This window comes from Rattus norvegicus, chromosome 6 (assembly GCF_036323735.1).
Source record: "Rattus norvegicus strain BN/NHsdMcwi chromosome 6, GRCr8, whole genome shotgun sequence".
In the NCBI taxonomy this organism is placed as follows: domain Eukaryota; kingdom Metazoa; phylum Chordata; class Mammalia; order Rodentia; family Muridae; genus Rattus; species Rattus norvegicus.
Window position 1 is genome coordinate 135,569,416 of NC_086024.1, and position 14,541 is coordinate 135,583,956.

Below are 14,541 nucleotides of genomic sequence, written 5' to 3' on the forward strand. Positions count from 1 at the left end.
AAAAGCAGGTATTTCTCCTGTAACCTTGAACTCCCGTTCCTCCTACCTCCACCTCCATTGTTGGGATTGCAGATGCGGGCAACCATGCAAGATTAAATATTGACTTTCTGTGGTGAAACACTTAAATCTTTCTTATCAGCTCTCAGAATGTGCTATCTGTTATAGCTATGGATACCAGACTAGGCTGCTCGAGAGAGTTCTGGGACTTACTCATACTTACTGAAGTTTGAAATCTTTTGATCAGCATCTGTCAGTTTCTGCACTCTTACCCTATGGTAACCACAAGCGGTTCTACTGGACTAAAGGCAATTTTAAACTTTTTTTTCCATAAAATTTTATCATTTTCTGAAAATGAATCATTTCTGGGGGGAAGTCCTGGGTGTCCTGGTTCTATTGACCAGGTTGGTCTTGTTTTGTTTTGTTTTGTTTTTTTCCAGAGCTGAGGACTGAACCCAGGGCTTTGTGCTTGCTAGGCAAGTGCTCTGCCACTGAGCTAAATCCCAACCCCAGACCAGGTTGGTCTTAAACTCACAAATACATGTGCCTCTGCCTCTTGAGTGCTGGAATTAAAGGTGTGTGCCACCAAGCCCAGATGGTTTTCATATGGGTATTTTGCCAGCATGTATGGGTGTGTATTTTATCCATGCAGTACCTATGGTGGCCAGAAGAGGACATGATTCCTTGGAACTGGAGTTACAGAAGGTCGTTGAATGTCATGTGGTCGTTTTCCCACTGAAGATAGTGTCTTGCTATGTAGCACAGGTTGGCATTGAGTTCTTTATTATTTTGGGAGGGTCTAAAGTAGCCCAGGCTGGTTTCTCAAATGTTTTTTAGAATTTTACTGCTGTGAACAGATACCATGACCAAGGCAACTCCTTTTTTTTTTTTTTTTTTTTTTTTTTTTGCACTGTCCTCACACACACCAGAAGTGGGCATCAGATCCCATTACAGATGGTTGTGAGCCACCATGTGGTTGCTGGGAATTGAACTCAGGACCTCTGGAAGAGTGCTTTTAACCGCTGAGCCATCTCTCCAGTCCCAATATAAATCTTAAGGCACAGTAGTCTTTCTTTCTTTCTTTATGCATTTTTTATTAAAGATTTCTTTCTTTCTTTTTTTTTTTTTTGGTTCTTTTTTTTGGAGCTGGGGACCGAACCCAGGGCCTTGTGCTTCCTAGGCAAGTGCTCTACCACTGAGCTAAATCTCCAACCCCTTATTTCTTATATATAAGTACACTGTAGTTGTCTTCAGACACACCAGAAGAGGGCATCAGATCTCATTACAGATGGCTGTGAGCCACCACGTGGTTGCTGGGATTTGAACTCAGGACCTCTGGAAGAGCAGTCAGTGCTTTTTTGCTTTTTTTTTTTTTTTTTTTTTTTTTTTGGAGCTGGGAACCGAACCCAGGGCCTTGCGCTTCCTAGGCAAGCGCTCCACCACTGAGCTAAATCCCCAACCCCACAGCAGTCAGTGCTCTTAACCACTGAGCCATCTCTCCAGCCCCCTATTTATTTTTTTAAAGATAGGGCTTTACTATGTGTCAGAACTCTGTGTAGACCAGAACAGTTTTAATGTCTGTTTCTCCCTCCTGAATGCCACCATACCCAGTGGTGTATTGGTCTCATGGGAAATTGAATATTATGGTTGGAGGTCAACAAATTGTTTTTTGTTTCAGTTTTTACTTGCTGAGGTTCCCCCTCCCAAAGTATAGTTTCCCCTATTAACTAGAAATCTAATCTAAGGGCTGAAGGGATGGCTCAGTGGTTAAGAGCACTGATTGCTCTTCTAGAGGTCCTGAGTCCAATTCCTAGCAACCACATGGTGGCTCACAAATATCTGTAATGGGATATGATGTCCCCTTCTGGTGTGTCTGAAACAGTATACTCACATACATAAATAAATCTTTTTTTTTCTTTTTTTCAGAGCTGGGGACCGAACCCAGGGCCTTGCATTTGCTAGACAAGCGCTCTACCACTGAGCTAAATCCCCAACCCCCATAAATAAATCTTAAAAAAAAAAGGGGGGGTTGGGGATTTAGCTCAGTGGTAGAGCGCTTGCCTAGCAAGCGCGCAAGGCCCTGAGTTCGGTCCCCAGCTCCGAAAAAAAAAAATCCAAATTGAAATTTTTTTAGATAATTCGAGCTGTTACTTAGCCCTCAATATGACCATTATAAACACGTTTGTACAAAATAACGTAGCTATAGGAGATTGGGGTTTTCCACTGAACATATCCTAGTATTTTTAAGAGTTCTGATCCATATTTGTATTTTAGGAAAAGGCAAATAACAAAATGAAATGTAAAGTGCAATCTGGGGATGTATTAAGCAGATGTATTTAAAGCAGGGCGGTGGTGGCACACAATTTTGATCCCAGAACTCAAGAGGCAGAGGCAGGCAGATCTCTGAGAGTTTGAGGACCACCTGATCTACAGATAGTCTCCAGAGAGCCAGGGGTACACAAAGAAACCCTGCCTTAAAAACAAAAACAAAAAAACAAACAACCCCAGCCCCAAAAGCATTTTAAACAGGGTGTGTGGTTCATATCTTTAACTTGGAGTCAGAGGCAGGTGGATTTGGTCTCCTATTGAGTTCCAGGACAGCCAGGGCTATTTAGTGAAATACTGTCTCAAAAAAAAAAATTGTGGTAGTGCTATTTTGTTTTTGCTGGCATGTATGAAAGCTATAGGATGTAAGTGTCAAATGCATTATTACATCATTGGCACAGTTTCTACTGTTTATGTACTTGCTTCCCACTACATAAAATGGTTATGATTTACCTCCTTTAGAACACTCCTCTCTTGTGTACAAATTAATTTTTGTGAGGTTGGAGTGTTGCTCTGTGGGCTCAGGTAGCCGCCTCCCACCCTCTCTGGGCTCAGGCACTTCTGTCTGGAAGCACAGGTGCCCCCCACTGGGCTCGCTCCACTTATTTTCCGCTCTACAGACATGACTTCTCAGGGATAGTTCATTCTTCGTCTATCATTTTTCCCTATTCTAGAATTCTATTGTAACGTTTATTACTTTAGAAGCCTTCGTATTCCAGTGCACATACCTAGAAATCGATGCATCAAATGCTGACTGTTTAGTTCTACTTTAATGAGAGTATGCTTGTCCTTTCTAAAGTCTAAATAGTCTAAATAGACTTTGTACAGAACATTCGTTACAACGATATGGTTCTCCTAGCAAATAATTTCAGGTTCCGTTTGAGGCTTTAGAAAAGTCAGCTAGCTCTACCTTTCTTAAGCGGCAAAGGAGACTTAAGTTCTAACACAACCTACTTTCTCAAGAACAAGCCAACGCTCACGTGAGGTTTCAGATGAGACTTGGAAACACATTTAAGCTGTTCTTCCCACCCCGCCTTCAAAACAAAACAAAACAAAACCGTGAGGGGTAATAAAGCTCAATCCTTCGATATCTTCTGTGAGACTGTTTTTGGGAAGCGTAGAGCGTCTTAGCACCCAGCACCCAACCGGACTGTCTGAGTCCTCCTCAGCTTCCAAGGGAGGATCGCGTACAGCTGGGACGCACAGGTCCAAACACCGGACTTCACTGCTCGCCTCAGGCTTCGCCGGGACCAGCAGCCGGCCGAGGTCAAGGCGGGGCCCTCCCTTAGGGAAAGGGTCTCTCAGCGAAGCTGCAGAAAGAGATTCACCTTGGTGCAGACCGGTTCCTGCACCAATGCTCGGCACGCGCGCTTCCACCAGCACTCAGAGGGCGGCACCCAGGGGGCGGAGTTTGGCGCACGCCCCTCGGGGTGGAGCGCGCCAGGTGAGCGCGCGTGCGCACTTAGACTGTAAACTGGCCCGCCCCTTTCGCTTCGGCCCGCCTTCATGGGGGCTGGCTCGCCAATGGGCGGGGCCGCGAAGAAGGGGGTGGGGAGTGGAGAGCGAGCGGCCGAGGACGGCGCCTGCGCGGTGGGCGTGATCCGGGCACTTAGGGCAGGATGAACGCTGCTTTCCAAGATGGCGACGGAGGGAGGAGGGAAGGAGATGAACGAGATTAAGACCCAATTCACCACCCGGGAAGGTCTGTACAAGCTGCTGCCGCACTCGGAGTACAGCCGGCCCAACCGGGTGCCCTTCAACTCGCAGGGATCCAACCCTGTCCGCGTCTCCTTCGTAAACCTCAACGACCAGTCTGGCAACGGCGACCGCCTCTGCTTCAATGTGGGCCGGGAGCTCTACTTCTATATCTACAAGGGGGTCCGCAAGGTACCGACCCGGGCGTCACCGGGGGCACGCCGGCGGTGCCGGCCGAGGCCGGGAGCTGGGCGGTGACAGCGAGGCCGGGGTGACCGGTGGGGGCGGCCGGCACTTGTACTTTTGAGTGGGCCGGTAACTCCGTTGAGGTACTCTGAGTGGAGGAGAGGGTGTTTAGGAGTGAGGCGCCGGCGGCAGCGCTGCCTCGAAGGGGAGGGGGCTCTGGAACCGGGTCGCGGGGATGCCCCGGGAGTAGCCGGTCGCCTCTCCCCGGAGGGGTCCGTCAGGTTCCGATACCGACAGGGAGCGGGCCTGCGAGTCCCCGGAAGAGATACGGCGGCCGTCTTAGGTGGCCTCGCTTCCCGGGAGGCTCGAGAGTCCTGCCCTGGGTGAGAGAACCGGGACGCGAGGAGGCTTGGAAAGGTCCGTAAGGCGGAACCGGGACAGGGAGGCGGAGGACTTGGAGACTAGGTCAGAAAGGACCTGCTCGGCACGCAGGGCTACTCCACCTGCTGCCGCACTGACACTTCTCCTGGTGTCAGCACTGTTTCCAAAAACCTTCCCGGGAGGAAGGCTGTCATTGTCTCCGCGGAAGGAACCTTCTCCCGAAAGATTTTTGAAGAGGGTCATTCTGTCCCTTGTAGTATAATAGGGCTGAGTACTCAGACTAGGGAGGTTGAAATAATGTTTTCAATAAGCTAAGTTGCTTCAGAGGTGTTCTGTGTGAGCGTGCCTAGATTTATCTTGTCTAACAAGTCAGGCTATGTCCCAAACAGGGAGGGATAGGCCTTAAATGCTACTTTAAGTAACCAGCCAAGAACTTAACAGTAATTCTGTGACGCATGCCATCGAGTTTTAAAATATCTCGTTAAAAGCAATTTATTGGCGCTTTTTTTTTTGTCATTGGCAATATAACTATGTTCCAAGAACTGCTTATTTTAACTTTTGACCATTGAGAGAGTGAGGAAATGAACGCACTCCATAGCACTTCCGACAGAAGGTGACAAGGTGATGGAAGATTCACTTATAAATGTTGAGATAGTGGGGAAGTGAGTTGTCCATATTGAAGAGGACATGTTCCCAGGGATGAATAGATCAGCTGCTTTTTTTACGCTGTACTGTGTAGGTTAGGAGGACAAGGAAAGGGACAATGGTATGGTATGCAAACGTAGCTTGTTTCTTTGGCCCAAGGTGATCTTCTGACTTGTCTTTATTCTTGTCAGTGTACTAACCAAGTGTTTGAAAATAGCTGGCTGACTCCTCTTTCTCTCTCTCTCTTGGGATTAGGAAAGTATCCAGTGGTTTGAAGTGTAGGAACTGAAGTTTTAGTGCTGCTCCCAACTCTGTTACTGACTCATTGGTGACCTTGGATATGTGGGAAACTTTACTTTGCGCCTCTTTAAAAAGGGAGGGCTGCAGTGCACATGTTGTAATTCGTAATGGCAGTAATGGCAGTAATGGCATTAGAGTCCTGACACACTCAGGAGATGTAAATTACAGTTAAAGCAAGCTTAGGGAGCAGCTGCCATCTCAACATGCCTGCTCTGTCTGAAACAGCAGACTTTTCTCTGGAAATAAATGTTACCAACACCTACCTTTAGGGGCTGGAGCAAAGGCTCAGTGGTTATTGACTTGTGCTGCTCTTGCAGAGGACTCCAGTTCAGTTCCCAGCACCCATGTCAGGCTGCTCACAACTGCCTGAAACTCAAGCTCCGGGGAATCGCATGTCCTTTTCTGGGTTCTGGGTACCCACTTACAGCTCACACAATAAGTTTAAAAATAAAAGAAATCTTAGAAAAGTATAATTAGACCCTACCATGGTTGTGTATACCGCAATCCTAGCACTCAAATTGTGGCTAGCCAGGACTATAGTTGGCAAGTTCAGGGCCAACCTGTGCTACAGTTAGCACATCTGAGGCAAGCACGGGCTATATGGTGGGGCCCTCTCTCAAGAAAAAAAAAATCCAAAACCAGGTGGGTGTGGTAGCATGCATCTTGACAGGTGGATCTCTGAGTTCAAGACCAGCCTGCCCTACATAGAGTTTCAGGCCAGCTAGGACTACATAGTAAGAACCTGTTTCAAAAAACAACTCCCTCAATCTAAAACCAAAAAGACAAAAATAGTGATGATGTAAAAATACAATGTGCTTAGAAGTTAAATTTGTGGGGCCTGGAAGAGGGCTCAGTAGTTAAAGAGTACCTGGTGTTCTTCTGAACCTAGATCCCATCTCTTACTTCAGGCAGCTCACAGACACCTGTAGTTACAGCCCTCTTCAAACCTCTTTGGGTACCTGCGTACATGTGGCATTCACATATATGTGTATAAATAAATAAATAATAAACTTTAAAAAGTTAAATTTACTCCTAGTGATTACTATTACTAGTTCAGTCATCACTTCCTATCCCCCATTTTTGTTTCTTGCCCCCCCCCCCCCCATTGTGGCCAGGGAGCCCAGGCAATTTTGTATCATTCTCATGACACACTTCATCTGGATCTAGTAGCTCTGGTTTGCATACAAAAAAAGGTGCTTAGAAGTATCTTTATAATGGTTTTTTTTTTTTTTTTTTTTTTTTTTTTTTTGGTTCTTTTTTTTCGGAGCTGGGGACCGAACCCAGGGCCTTGCGCTTCCTAGGTAAGCGCTCTACCACTGAGCTAAATCCCCAGCCCCTATAATGGTGTTTTAAGAGTTTTAAAAACAGGGGTTGGGGATTTAGCTCAGTGGTAGAGCGCTTGCCTAGGAAGCGCAAGGCCCTGGGTTCGGTCCCCAGCTCTGAAAAAAAAAAAAAAAAGAACCAAACAAACAAAGAGTTTTAAAAACTACACCAAACATTCTTTAAAAGAAGTCTGAAATGCTGCCAGGTGGTGGTGGTGGCTTGCTTAATTAATTCCAGCATTTGGGCTCAGAGGCAGGTGGATCTTGAGGCCAGCCTGGTCTACAGAGTGAGTTCCAGGACTGCCAGGACTACACAGAGAAGCCTGTCTCCAAAACAAAACCAAAAAGCTCCCATCCACCCCCCCAAAACCAAGTCAGAAATGCATATAAATTGCCTTTCCCTGCTGATTTTGAGTGCTTTGAACTTTGGGAGATGTGTGTGTGTAAAATGCTATGTATGTTGTAGGATATATTTGTATTGTGGCAGATATTTAAATTCCTCTAGCTAGTGAGTTAAAGTTTTTCTTTCTATGAGTGAGTTTGTATCTGCTGTCGTTCTGAATATGTGACTTTTTATTTGATAAGGTCTCATATAGACCGGGCTGGCCTTAAACTGGGCAAAGCAGAGGTTGATTTTAAGCTCCTGATTCTCCTTGACTGACCCTTTCAATTTCTAGGATTTTAGGTGTGTGTCACCAGGAAGGCCTAATAATAGTAACTTTTGTGGTTCTAATTTCTGATTTTAAAATAGAGCTAATAACTTGCCCTGTATGCTGGCTTGGGAGGGTTGAGAATTTGTTTCAATAAAGCAAACAAACACAATAGGCATCTTTAGCCCTTGTTCTAGGGAACCAGAATTTACTTTCAGGGGTAAGTAGCAAGTAGGTCTTTTACATTTTTCACAGTTGGCTATTTTGATATATTTTTGTGTTCTATTTTTTCTTCAAGGAATATGTTGTGCATGTATGTGCATGTATGCATGTTCAGGGAATAAAACCCAAGGGCCAAATAATACATGTTAAGTAAGCACTCTTCCACTGAGTCATAACCCCCAGCCCAAGGCATATGAAGATTTACAATTATTGGGATCACCTAGAAGCCCTAATGTGGATGCCACTTGGGTAAAGTGAGTAGTATTGTTTGTTTTTGTTTGATACTGCTGAGAATTGAACCCAGGGCCTTTAAAGCATACTGAGCAAACACTACCACTGAACTAGCAGTCTGTTGCCTTGTCCCCCCCCCTCCCCCCAACCTATTTTTTGAGGCAAGATTTTACCATATAGTCTAGACTGACCTTGAGTTTGTGTTTTGCCTGTATAAATTCTGGGATTACAGGCATTCATGAACTATGTGTCTGTGTATTCTTTCCTCAGAGGAAGCAACATGGGGTCCTTAGGGAATGGAGTGTTGGGGAGGTTAGTCTAACATTGAGGAGTATAGTATACTCTTGTCTCTTTCAAATGCATAGTGGTCAGAGTCTAGCGTTTGATGGGACTAGAGTATATGTAATTTCATCTGCCTGGGAAAACCAAGGCTGGAGAAAAGATGCAAACATTTATTAGTATTCTTTATCATAAGGAGATGACGTACATCTGAGCATAAACATGTTTTAGACTGATCAAGCTTTCAGTCTAAGGACAACTGTACACACTCTAGGCACTAAAACCCTACCCTCTGCTGGGTACTCATTGTCTCACTATATAGGCTTGCTGGCCTGGAACACAGAGATCCCCCTGCTTCTGCCTCCCCACATTCACAGGATGGCTTTAAAGTGTGAACTACCATGCCCGCCTTCACTGAATCTGTGTCAGTCATAGGAGGGAGATGGAAATCCAGAGGGAGATTTCCTATGTAGTTTGTGGATCTGTTTTGCCTAACTAAAGACAGAATGAACATCAGTATTACATTGCACTAATCATTTCCACAAAGGTTTGAGTGACTACCATAATAATAGTAATACTGAGCAGGATACTGTAAGAGATTAGAAAGACACCCCAAAACTTTGAATTTCTAGCGTTAAACACTTTATGACATACTTTGCTATCATTAAAAAAGGTTTTTCAAGGAAAACAACGCCAAAGGCAGCTATTTCTGTGGGGTCTGCCTTACTTATGGAGATTGTTTTACATGGATGTGTGGTCTCTATGCACATCTCAGTTTAGCTGTCACTTCCTCCACAGATCCTCTTGTGAGTTCAGAGGTCAGATCGGTTCCCCAGCTCCTCTATGTGTTCTCAGTGCACCGTTCTTTGCCTTCCTGACAGTCTCTGTTTGTAACTCCCTGTGATGATATGTCTGTGACAGCGCTTCCTTACATTAGGTCTGGCCTTCCTGCCGCCTTCTCGTTGATCATGCAGTCAGTTCGTTACTGAGTAAGGAAGGACCTTACTGTCTTGTGTGTGAGGTGAATGACTCAAAGCTTTGTTTGCTACCTAGCTGCCCCTTTATAAAGATTCCCAAGAAGCTGAAAAAGGTCTAAAAGCAACATGGGTAATTTTTAGAGGTTTATACCTTTAAATATTGTTTTGTTGTTTTTTGAGACATGGTTTCTCTGTGTAGTCCTGGCTGTCCTGGAACTTGCTTTGTAGACCAGGCTGGCCTCAGAGATCCCCCTGCCTCCCAAGCCCTGGGGTCAAAGGTGTGTGTACCTCTCTCACCCAGCTTTTTAACAAGTGTTTTAGTGTCCCCAATAGGTAATAAATCTTAGCTTTCTTAAGATGCAAGGAGGAGTGAGTGATAGAAAGCAAACCATTGCTACAGATTACTTTCTTGTTTTTTGAGACAGTCTTACTTTTAAGCCCAGGCAGGCCACCAGGCTTACTCTGTAGATCAGGATGGCCTGGAACTGTGAGATCTGCCTGCCTCTGCCTCCCCGTGAGTGCTGGGCTGAAAGATGCATGCCGCCATACCTGGTTTGCAGACTGCCTTTGATCTGTTGCTATCAAACCTATAAGACTCATGAACTAGGAACAGTTATTTTAAACCTGTGGTCAGTAGGGCTAGTGTTGCACTCCTGGGAGAGTGGCGCTTAAGGGAAGAAGACAAGAAGATCAGGGTTTCAAAGCCAGCCTTGGATACACAGACTCTGACTTAAAAAGCCAAACCAAACCAAACCAAACCAAACCAAACCAGCTGTAGTCAGAGTTACTGAACATGAAGACTAAACCTTCTTACCCCTCCCCACCATTTCAGACTCCACAATGCTTAGGGATATTACTGATGTGATTCATGGAGGTGGGAATTATATATTAGATGGCTCTAAGGCTTGTTAGCTCTTAAGGTTGTATCATTCCATACTCAATTTTTTATCCATCCATCCATCCATCCATCCATCCATCCATCCATCCATCTTACATCCCAGCCCCCTCCTCTTTTTCCAGTCCCACCCTTATAGCCCCCTCTACCCCCACCCTCCTTTTTTCAGAGAAGGGGAGGTCCCCATGGGTACTGTCCCCCATGGGTAGTACCCCCCAGCATATCAAGTTACATTAGGACTAAACACATCCTTTACCACTGAGACCAGACAAGGCAGCCCATCTAGGGGAAAGGGGTCCAAAGGCAGGCAATAGAGTCAGAGACAGCCCCCACTTCACTTGTTAGGGGACCCACATGAAGCCCCAGCTACACATCTGTAAAAGCGTAAGAGGCCTAGGCCCAGCCCATGCATGTTCTTTAGTTGGTGGTCCAGTCTCTGGGAGCCTCCATGGGCCCAAGTTAGTTGACTCTGTAGGTCTTCTTTTTTTTAAAAATTTATTTATTTTATGCATATTTTTACACTGTAGCTGTCTTCAGACACACCAGAAGAGGGCATCGGATCCCATTACAGATGGTTGTGAGCCACCATGTGGTTGCTAGGAATTGAACTCAGGACCTCTGGAAGAGCAGTCGGCGTTCTTAACCTCTGAGCCATCTCTCCAGCCCTCTGTATGTCTTCTTGTGGTGTTCTTGAACTCTCCAACTCCCTCAGTCCTTCCTGACTCTTCCACAAGACTCTGTGCTCCACCTCTTGTTTGGCGGTGGTCTCTGCTGTGTTTCTATCAGCTGCTGGATGAAGCCTCTGGTCTAAAAGTCTAGCAGAGGATCATTAACAGTGTTAGGGTTGGCTCTCTTCCCTAGATGGGTCTCAAGTTGACTGGTCATTGGGTGCCCATTTCCTCAATCTCTGCATACTCAAATAAACAAACAAACTAATATTTATTTTTATGTGCATCGATATTTTGCATACATGTATATCTGTGGTCTACTCGCTCTGTAGACCAGCCTTATCTTGAATTTAGAGATCCCCCTGCCTCTACCTCCTGAGTGCTGGGATTAAAGGTGTGTTCACTACTGCTCAGCTTTTGTTGCTTCTTAAATTTAAATTTGGTGGGGTATTTGTAAAATCAAGCTGAAAGTACCATGACTTGTAGGTCTCTATGCTGGCCAAGGCTTATACTTAACATGCTTCATTGCAGTTGGGGCCAAAAGAGCCAGTTAGGACCACTTACTTTTATTAGAGGAAGGTGGGAGATAGGCTGATTTGAAGAAGATGAACATTTTGTCATATTGTGTCAAAAGCTTCAGGTCCACCTGCACCTGCTGGTGACATTGGGAGAGAACATGATCTGTGTCAGTATGCCATTTTCAAACCCTTCTGTTTGTTTCTCCCTCTCTCCCTCCTTCCCCTGCCTGCTCTCCCCTCAGTGGTTGTATTTTTCTGTAGTGGATTAAACCTAAGGCCTTGAGCACGATGGGCAAGTACTCTACCACTGAGCTGTATTCCTGCCCTTTTCAAGCTTTAAAGGGCTCAAAAAATGTTTTCTAGATTTATTTAAGCGTACTGAGTACTTTGCCAGCATGTGTGTATGTGTACCATGTGTGTGCCTGGTACCCATGGAGGCTGTCAGATTCTCTGGAACTGGAGTTACAGATGGTTGTGAACCACCATGTAGGTGCTGAGAATTAAAACTGGGTCCTTTTCTAGAGCAACAAGTAGTTTTTGAGTCAAGGTCTTAGTAACTTGTCTAGGCTGCTTGTTTCTTCCAGTTTTTTTTTTTTTTTTTCTTTTTTTCGGAGCTGAGGACTGAACCCAGGGCCTTGGGCTTGCTAGGCAAGCGCTCTACCACTGAGCTAAGTCCCCAACCCCCAGTTTTTGTTTTTGAGACAGGGTTTCTCTGTATAGCCCTACCCATCCTGGAACTTGCTCTGCAGACTAGGCTGTCCTTGAACTCAGAACTCAGAGAACTGATGCTTCTGTCTTCTAAGTGCTGGGATTAATTATTATTATTATTATTATTATTATTATTATTATTATTATTATTTTAAATAGATTTTGTGGTTGTTGTTTTTTTTTTTTTTTTTTTTTTTTTCTTTTTTCAGAGCTGAGGACCGAACCCAGGGCCTTGCGCTTGCTAGGCAAGCGCTCTACCACTGAGCTAAATCCTCAACCCCGTGGTTGTTGTTTAAGGCAGTAAAGGGAGAGTATGGGAGAGGGACAAGAAATGTGCTGTGTAGCCCAGGCTGGCCTAGAGCTCCTGGCAGAGAACCTTTGTTTCCATTGAGAACTACTTCCTGACTTCTGAACTAGTGATTAGATTTTTTTCTTACTTTAGAATCTTGTATCCTGAGTGGAAAGCACCTTAGTTATCATTTAAAGTAGAGAATACGTAATCTCTCTAGTAGACCTTGCATCTCTTGAACTCAAACAGGAGACTTAGCAGTGAATAATCTATGGGGAGATTTGAGCAGCAATAAAGCATACAGTGGGCTGGAGAGATGGCCTTGTGGTTCAGAGCACTGTAGCTCGTGCAGAGAGCCCAGGTTTGGATCCCAGCATCCACATGGTAGCTCACAGCCATCTGTAACTCCTGTTCCAGGAGACTGTCCTATAAAAATTAAATAATTCTAAAAAAAAAAATTAAGACAGAATATGTCTGAAATCAGTGAAGCAGTCATGAATGTCAGTCACTTTTTAAGATGTATTTTTAATTATATGCTTGTGTGTGCTTGTGCATGTGAGTGCTGGAGGCATTGGATCCTTTGGAGCTGGAGTAACACAGGTGTTTGTGAACCGTTTGAGTAGGGTGCTGGCGATGGAGCTCCAGTCCCCTGCAGCAGCAGTTCACTCTCTGTGACTGCTGTGTCATCTCCACTCCTGATCTTACTGCAGGTGTTGTGAAGCATGTCCACCAGATACTGATGGCAGTGCATAGGTAGACCAAGTCCTGCCTTTGGGAAGCTCGCTACTGTAGTCACTACCTTGGAGTTAATGCCAGTGATGAGAGTGGTACTGGGCAAGGAACAGAACTTGAGCAAGCAGCACAACAGGGGTCTTGTCCCTAGCTGGGCTGGCTTCAGGGTGAAGGAAACTTTACAGCCAGTAACGTGTCTGCCATACAAGCAAGAGGACCTGAGCTTGGCTGCCCAGAGCCCTGGTAAGAAGCCAGGCCCAATGGTGCTGCAGGCCCAGTAGTGCTGTGCCTGGCCCCAGTCCTAGGATAGGAAGGGGAGGTGGCCGGACAGGCAGATCCTGGAGCTCACTAGCTCATCCTGAATCAAAGAGCCTCAGGCTCACTGAGACCCTGTCTCAAACAAGAAAGGTAGAGGAGAGTGGTTGAGGAAAGACACCCAGTGTCCTTTCCTCACAAAATAGATACACTGCACACATTAAAGATGGCTAACAGGATGTGTGTATTTAATGTTTTAGAGAGCATTTCTTTTTGTTTTTCAGTGAAGCTAGTTTGTGCAGAATTACAAACTGTAGTCCTGTTTGATTATTCAACTGAATTGCAATATGGTGCTACACTCTGGGGAGATCGGGTAGGAGGATTAAGAGAGTTTGACCTAATCTGAACTAGTCCTAGTGAGACCCTGTAGCAGGTCACGGAGGTGCATGCTTTTAATTCCACACAGCATTCAGGCCGGGGAAGGTGGTCAGCTTTCTTTGAGTTCTAGGCTAGCTAGCCTGGTCAGTGTAGCAGTTCCGGGTCGGCCAGAGCTACATAGTTAGACCCCGCCTCCAAAAGTAAAAATAATAAATTCATCATTAGATTAACACTTTTTTCTGGTCTGTGAGTTACAGATTGTCTCTTCTTGGCTTCCTATTCTACCTTTGCTTGTGGTGGGATGGACTCAACAAAGAATTTTACTTTTGTAAACTTGTAAATTTTTTTTTTTTTTTTTGTTCTTTTTTTCGGAGCTGGGGACCGAACCCAGGGCCTTGTGCTTCCTAGGCAAGCGCTCTACCACTGAGCTAAATCCCCAACCCCAAACTTGTAAATTTTTAAGTACATTTTTATAATTTTGTGTTAATATATGTGTGTACTTACGTGTTCATCTGTGTGTGATCTGTATGGGCCAGAGGTCAGCACTGGAGGTCTACTTCATTTTTTAAAAATTTTTATTTATTATCTTGTTTTTTTTTTTTTTTTTTCTCCTTTTTTTCGGAGCTGGGGACCGAACCCAGGGCCTTGCACTTGCTAGGCAAGCGCTCTACCACTGAGCTAAATCCCCAACCCCTATTATCTTGTTTTTTTAAGACAGGGTCTCTGGGTGTAACAACCCTGTCCTGGCACTCTGTAGCCCAGGCTGGCCTTGAGTTCAGAGATCTGCCTGCCTCTGCCTCCCAAGTACTGGATGAAAGGTGTGTGCCACCATGCCCAGCTTTTATTTTATGTTTTGAGATGTTTCTCTCACTGAATCTGGAGTTGGCT

The 14,541-nt window shown here is 45.1% G+C and overlaps 1 protein-coding gene across 22 annotated transcripts in view; it reads left to right on the forward strand.

Moving 5' to 3' along the window:
* Positions 1-3,086: 3,086 nt before the first annotated feature.
* Positions 3,087-14,541, forward strand: part of Wdr20 (WD repeat domain 20) — a 70,187-nt gene continuing 58,732 nt past the window's right edge. For 5 of the 22 annotated variants that reach the window (XM_017594187.3, XM_017594186.3, XM_039112410.2 and 2 more), the window contains exon 1: positions 3,869-4,209. In XM_017594187.3, the coding sequence (XP_017449676.1) occupies positions 3,961-4,209 (249 nt within the window). In that variant the 5' untranslated portion in view covers positions 3,869-3,960. Of the gene's footprint in view, positions 4,210-14,541 lie in introns of all 22 variants that reach the window. The other 17 variants (XR_005505530.2, XM_063262019.1, XM_063262023.1 and 14 more) reach the window with 10 other exon arrangements.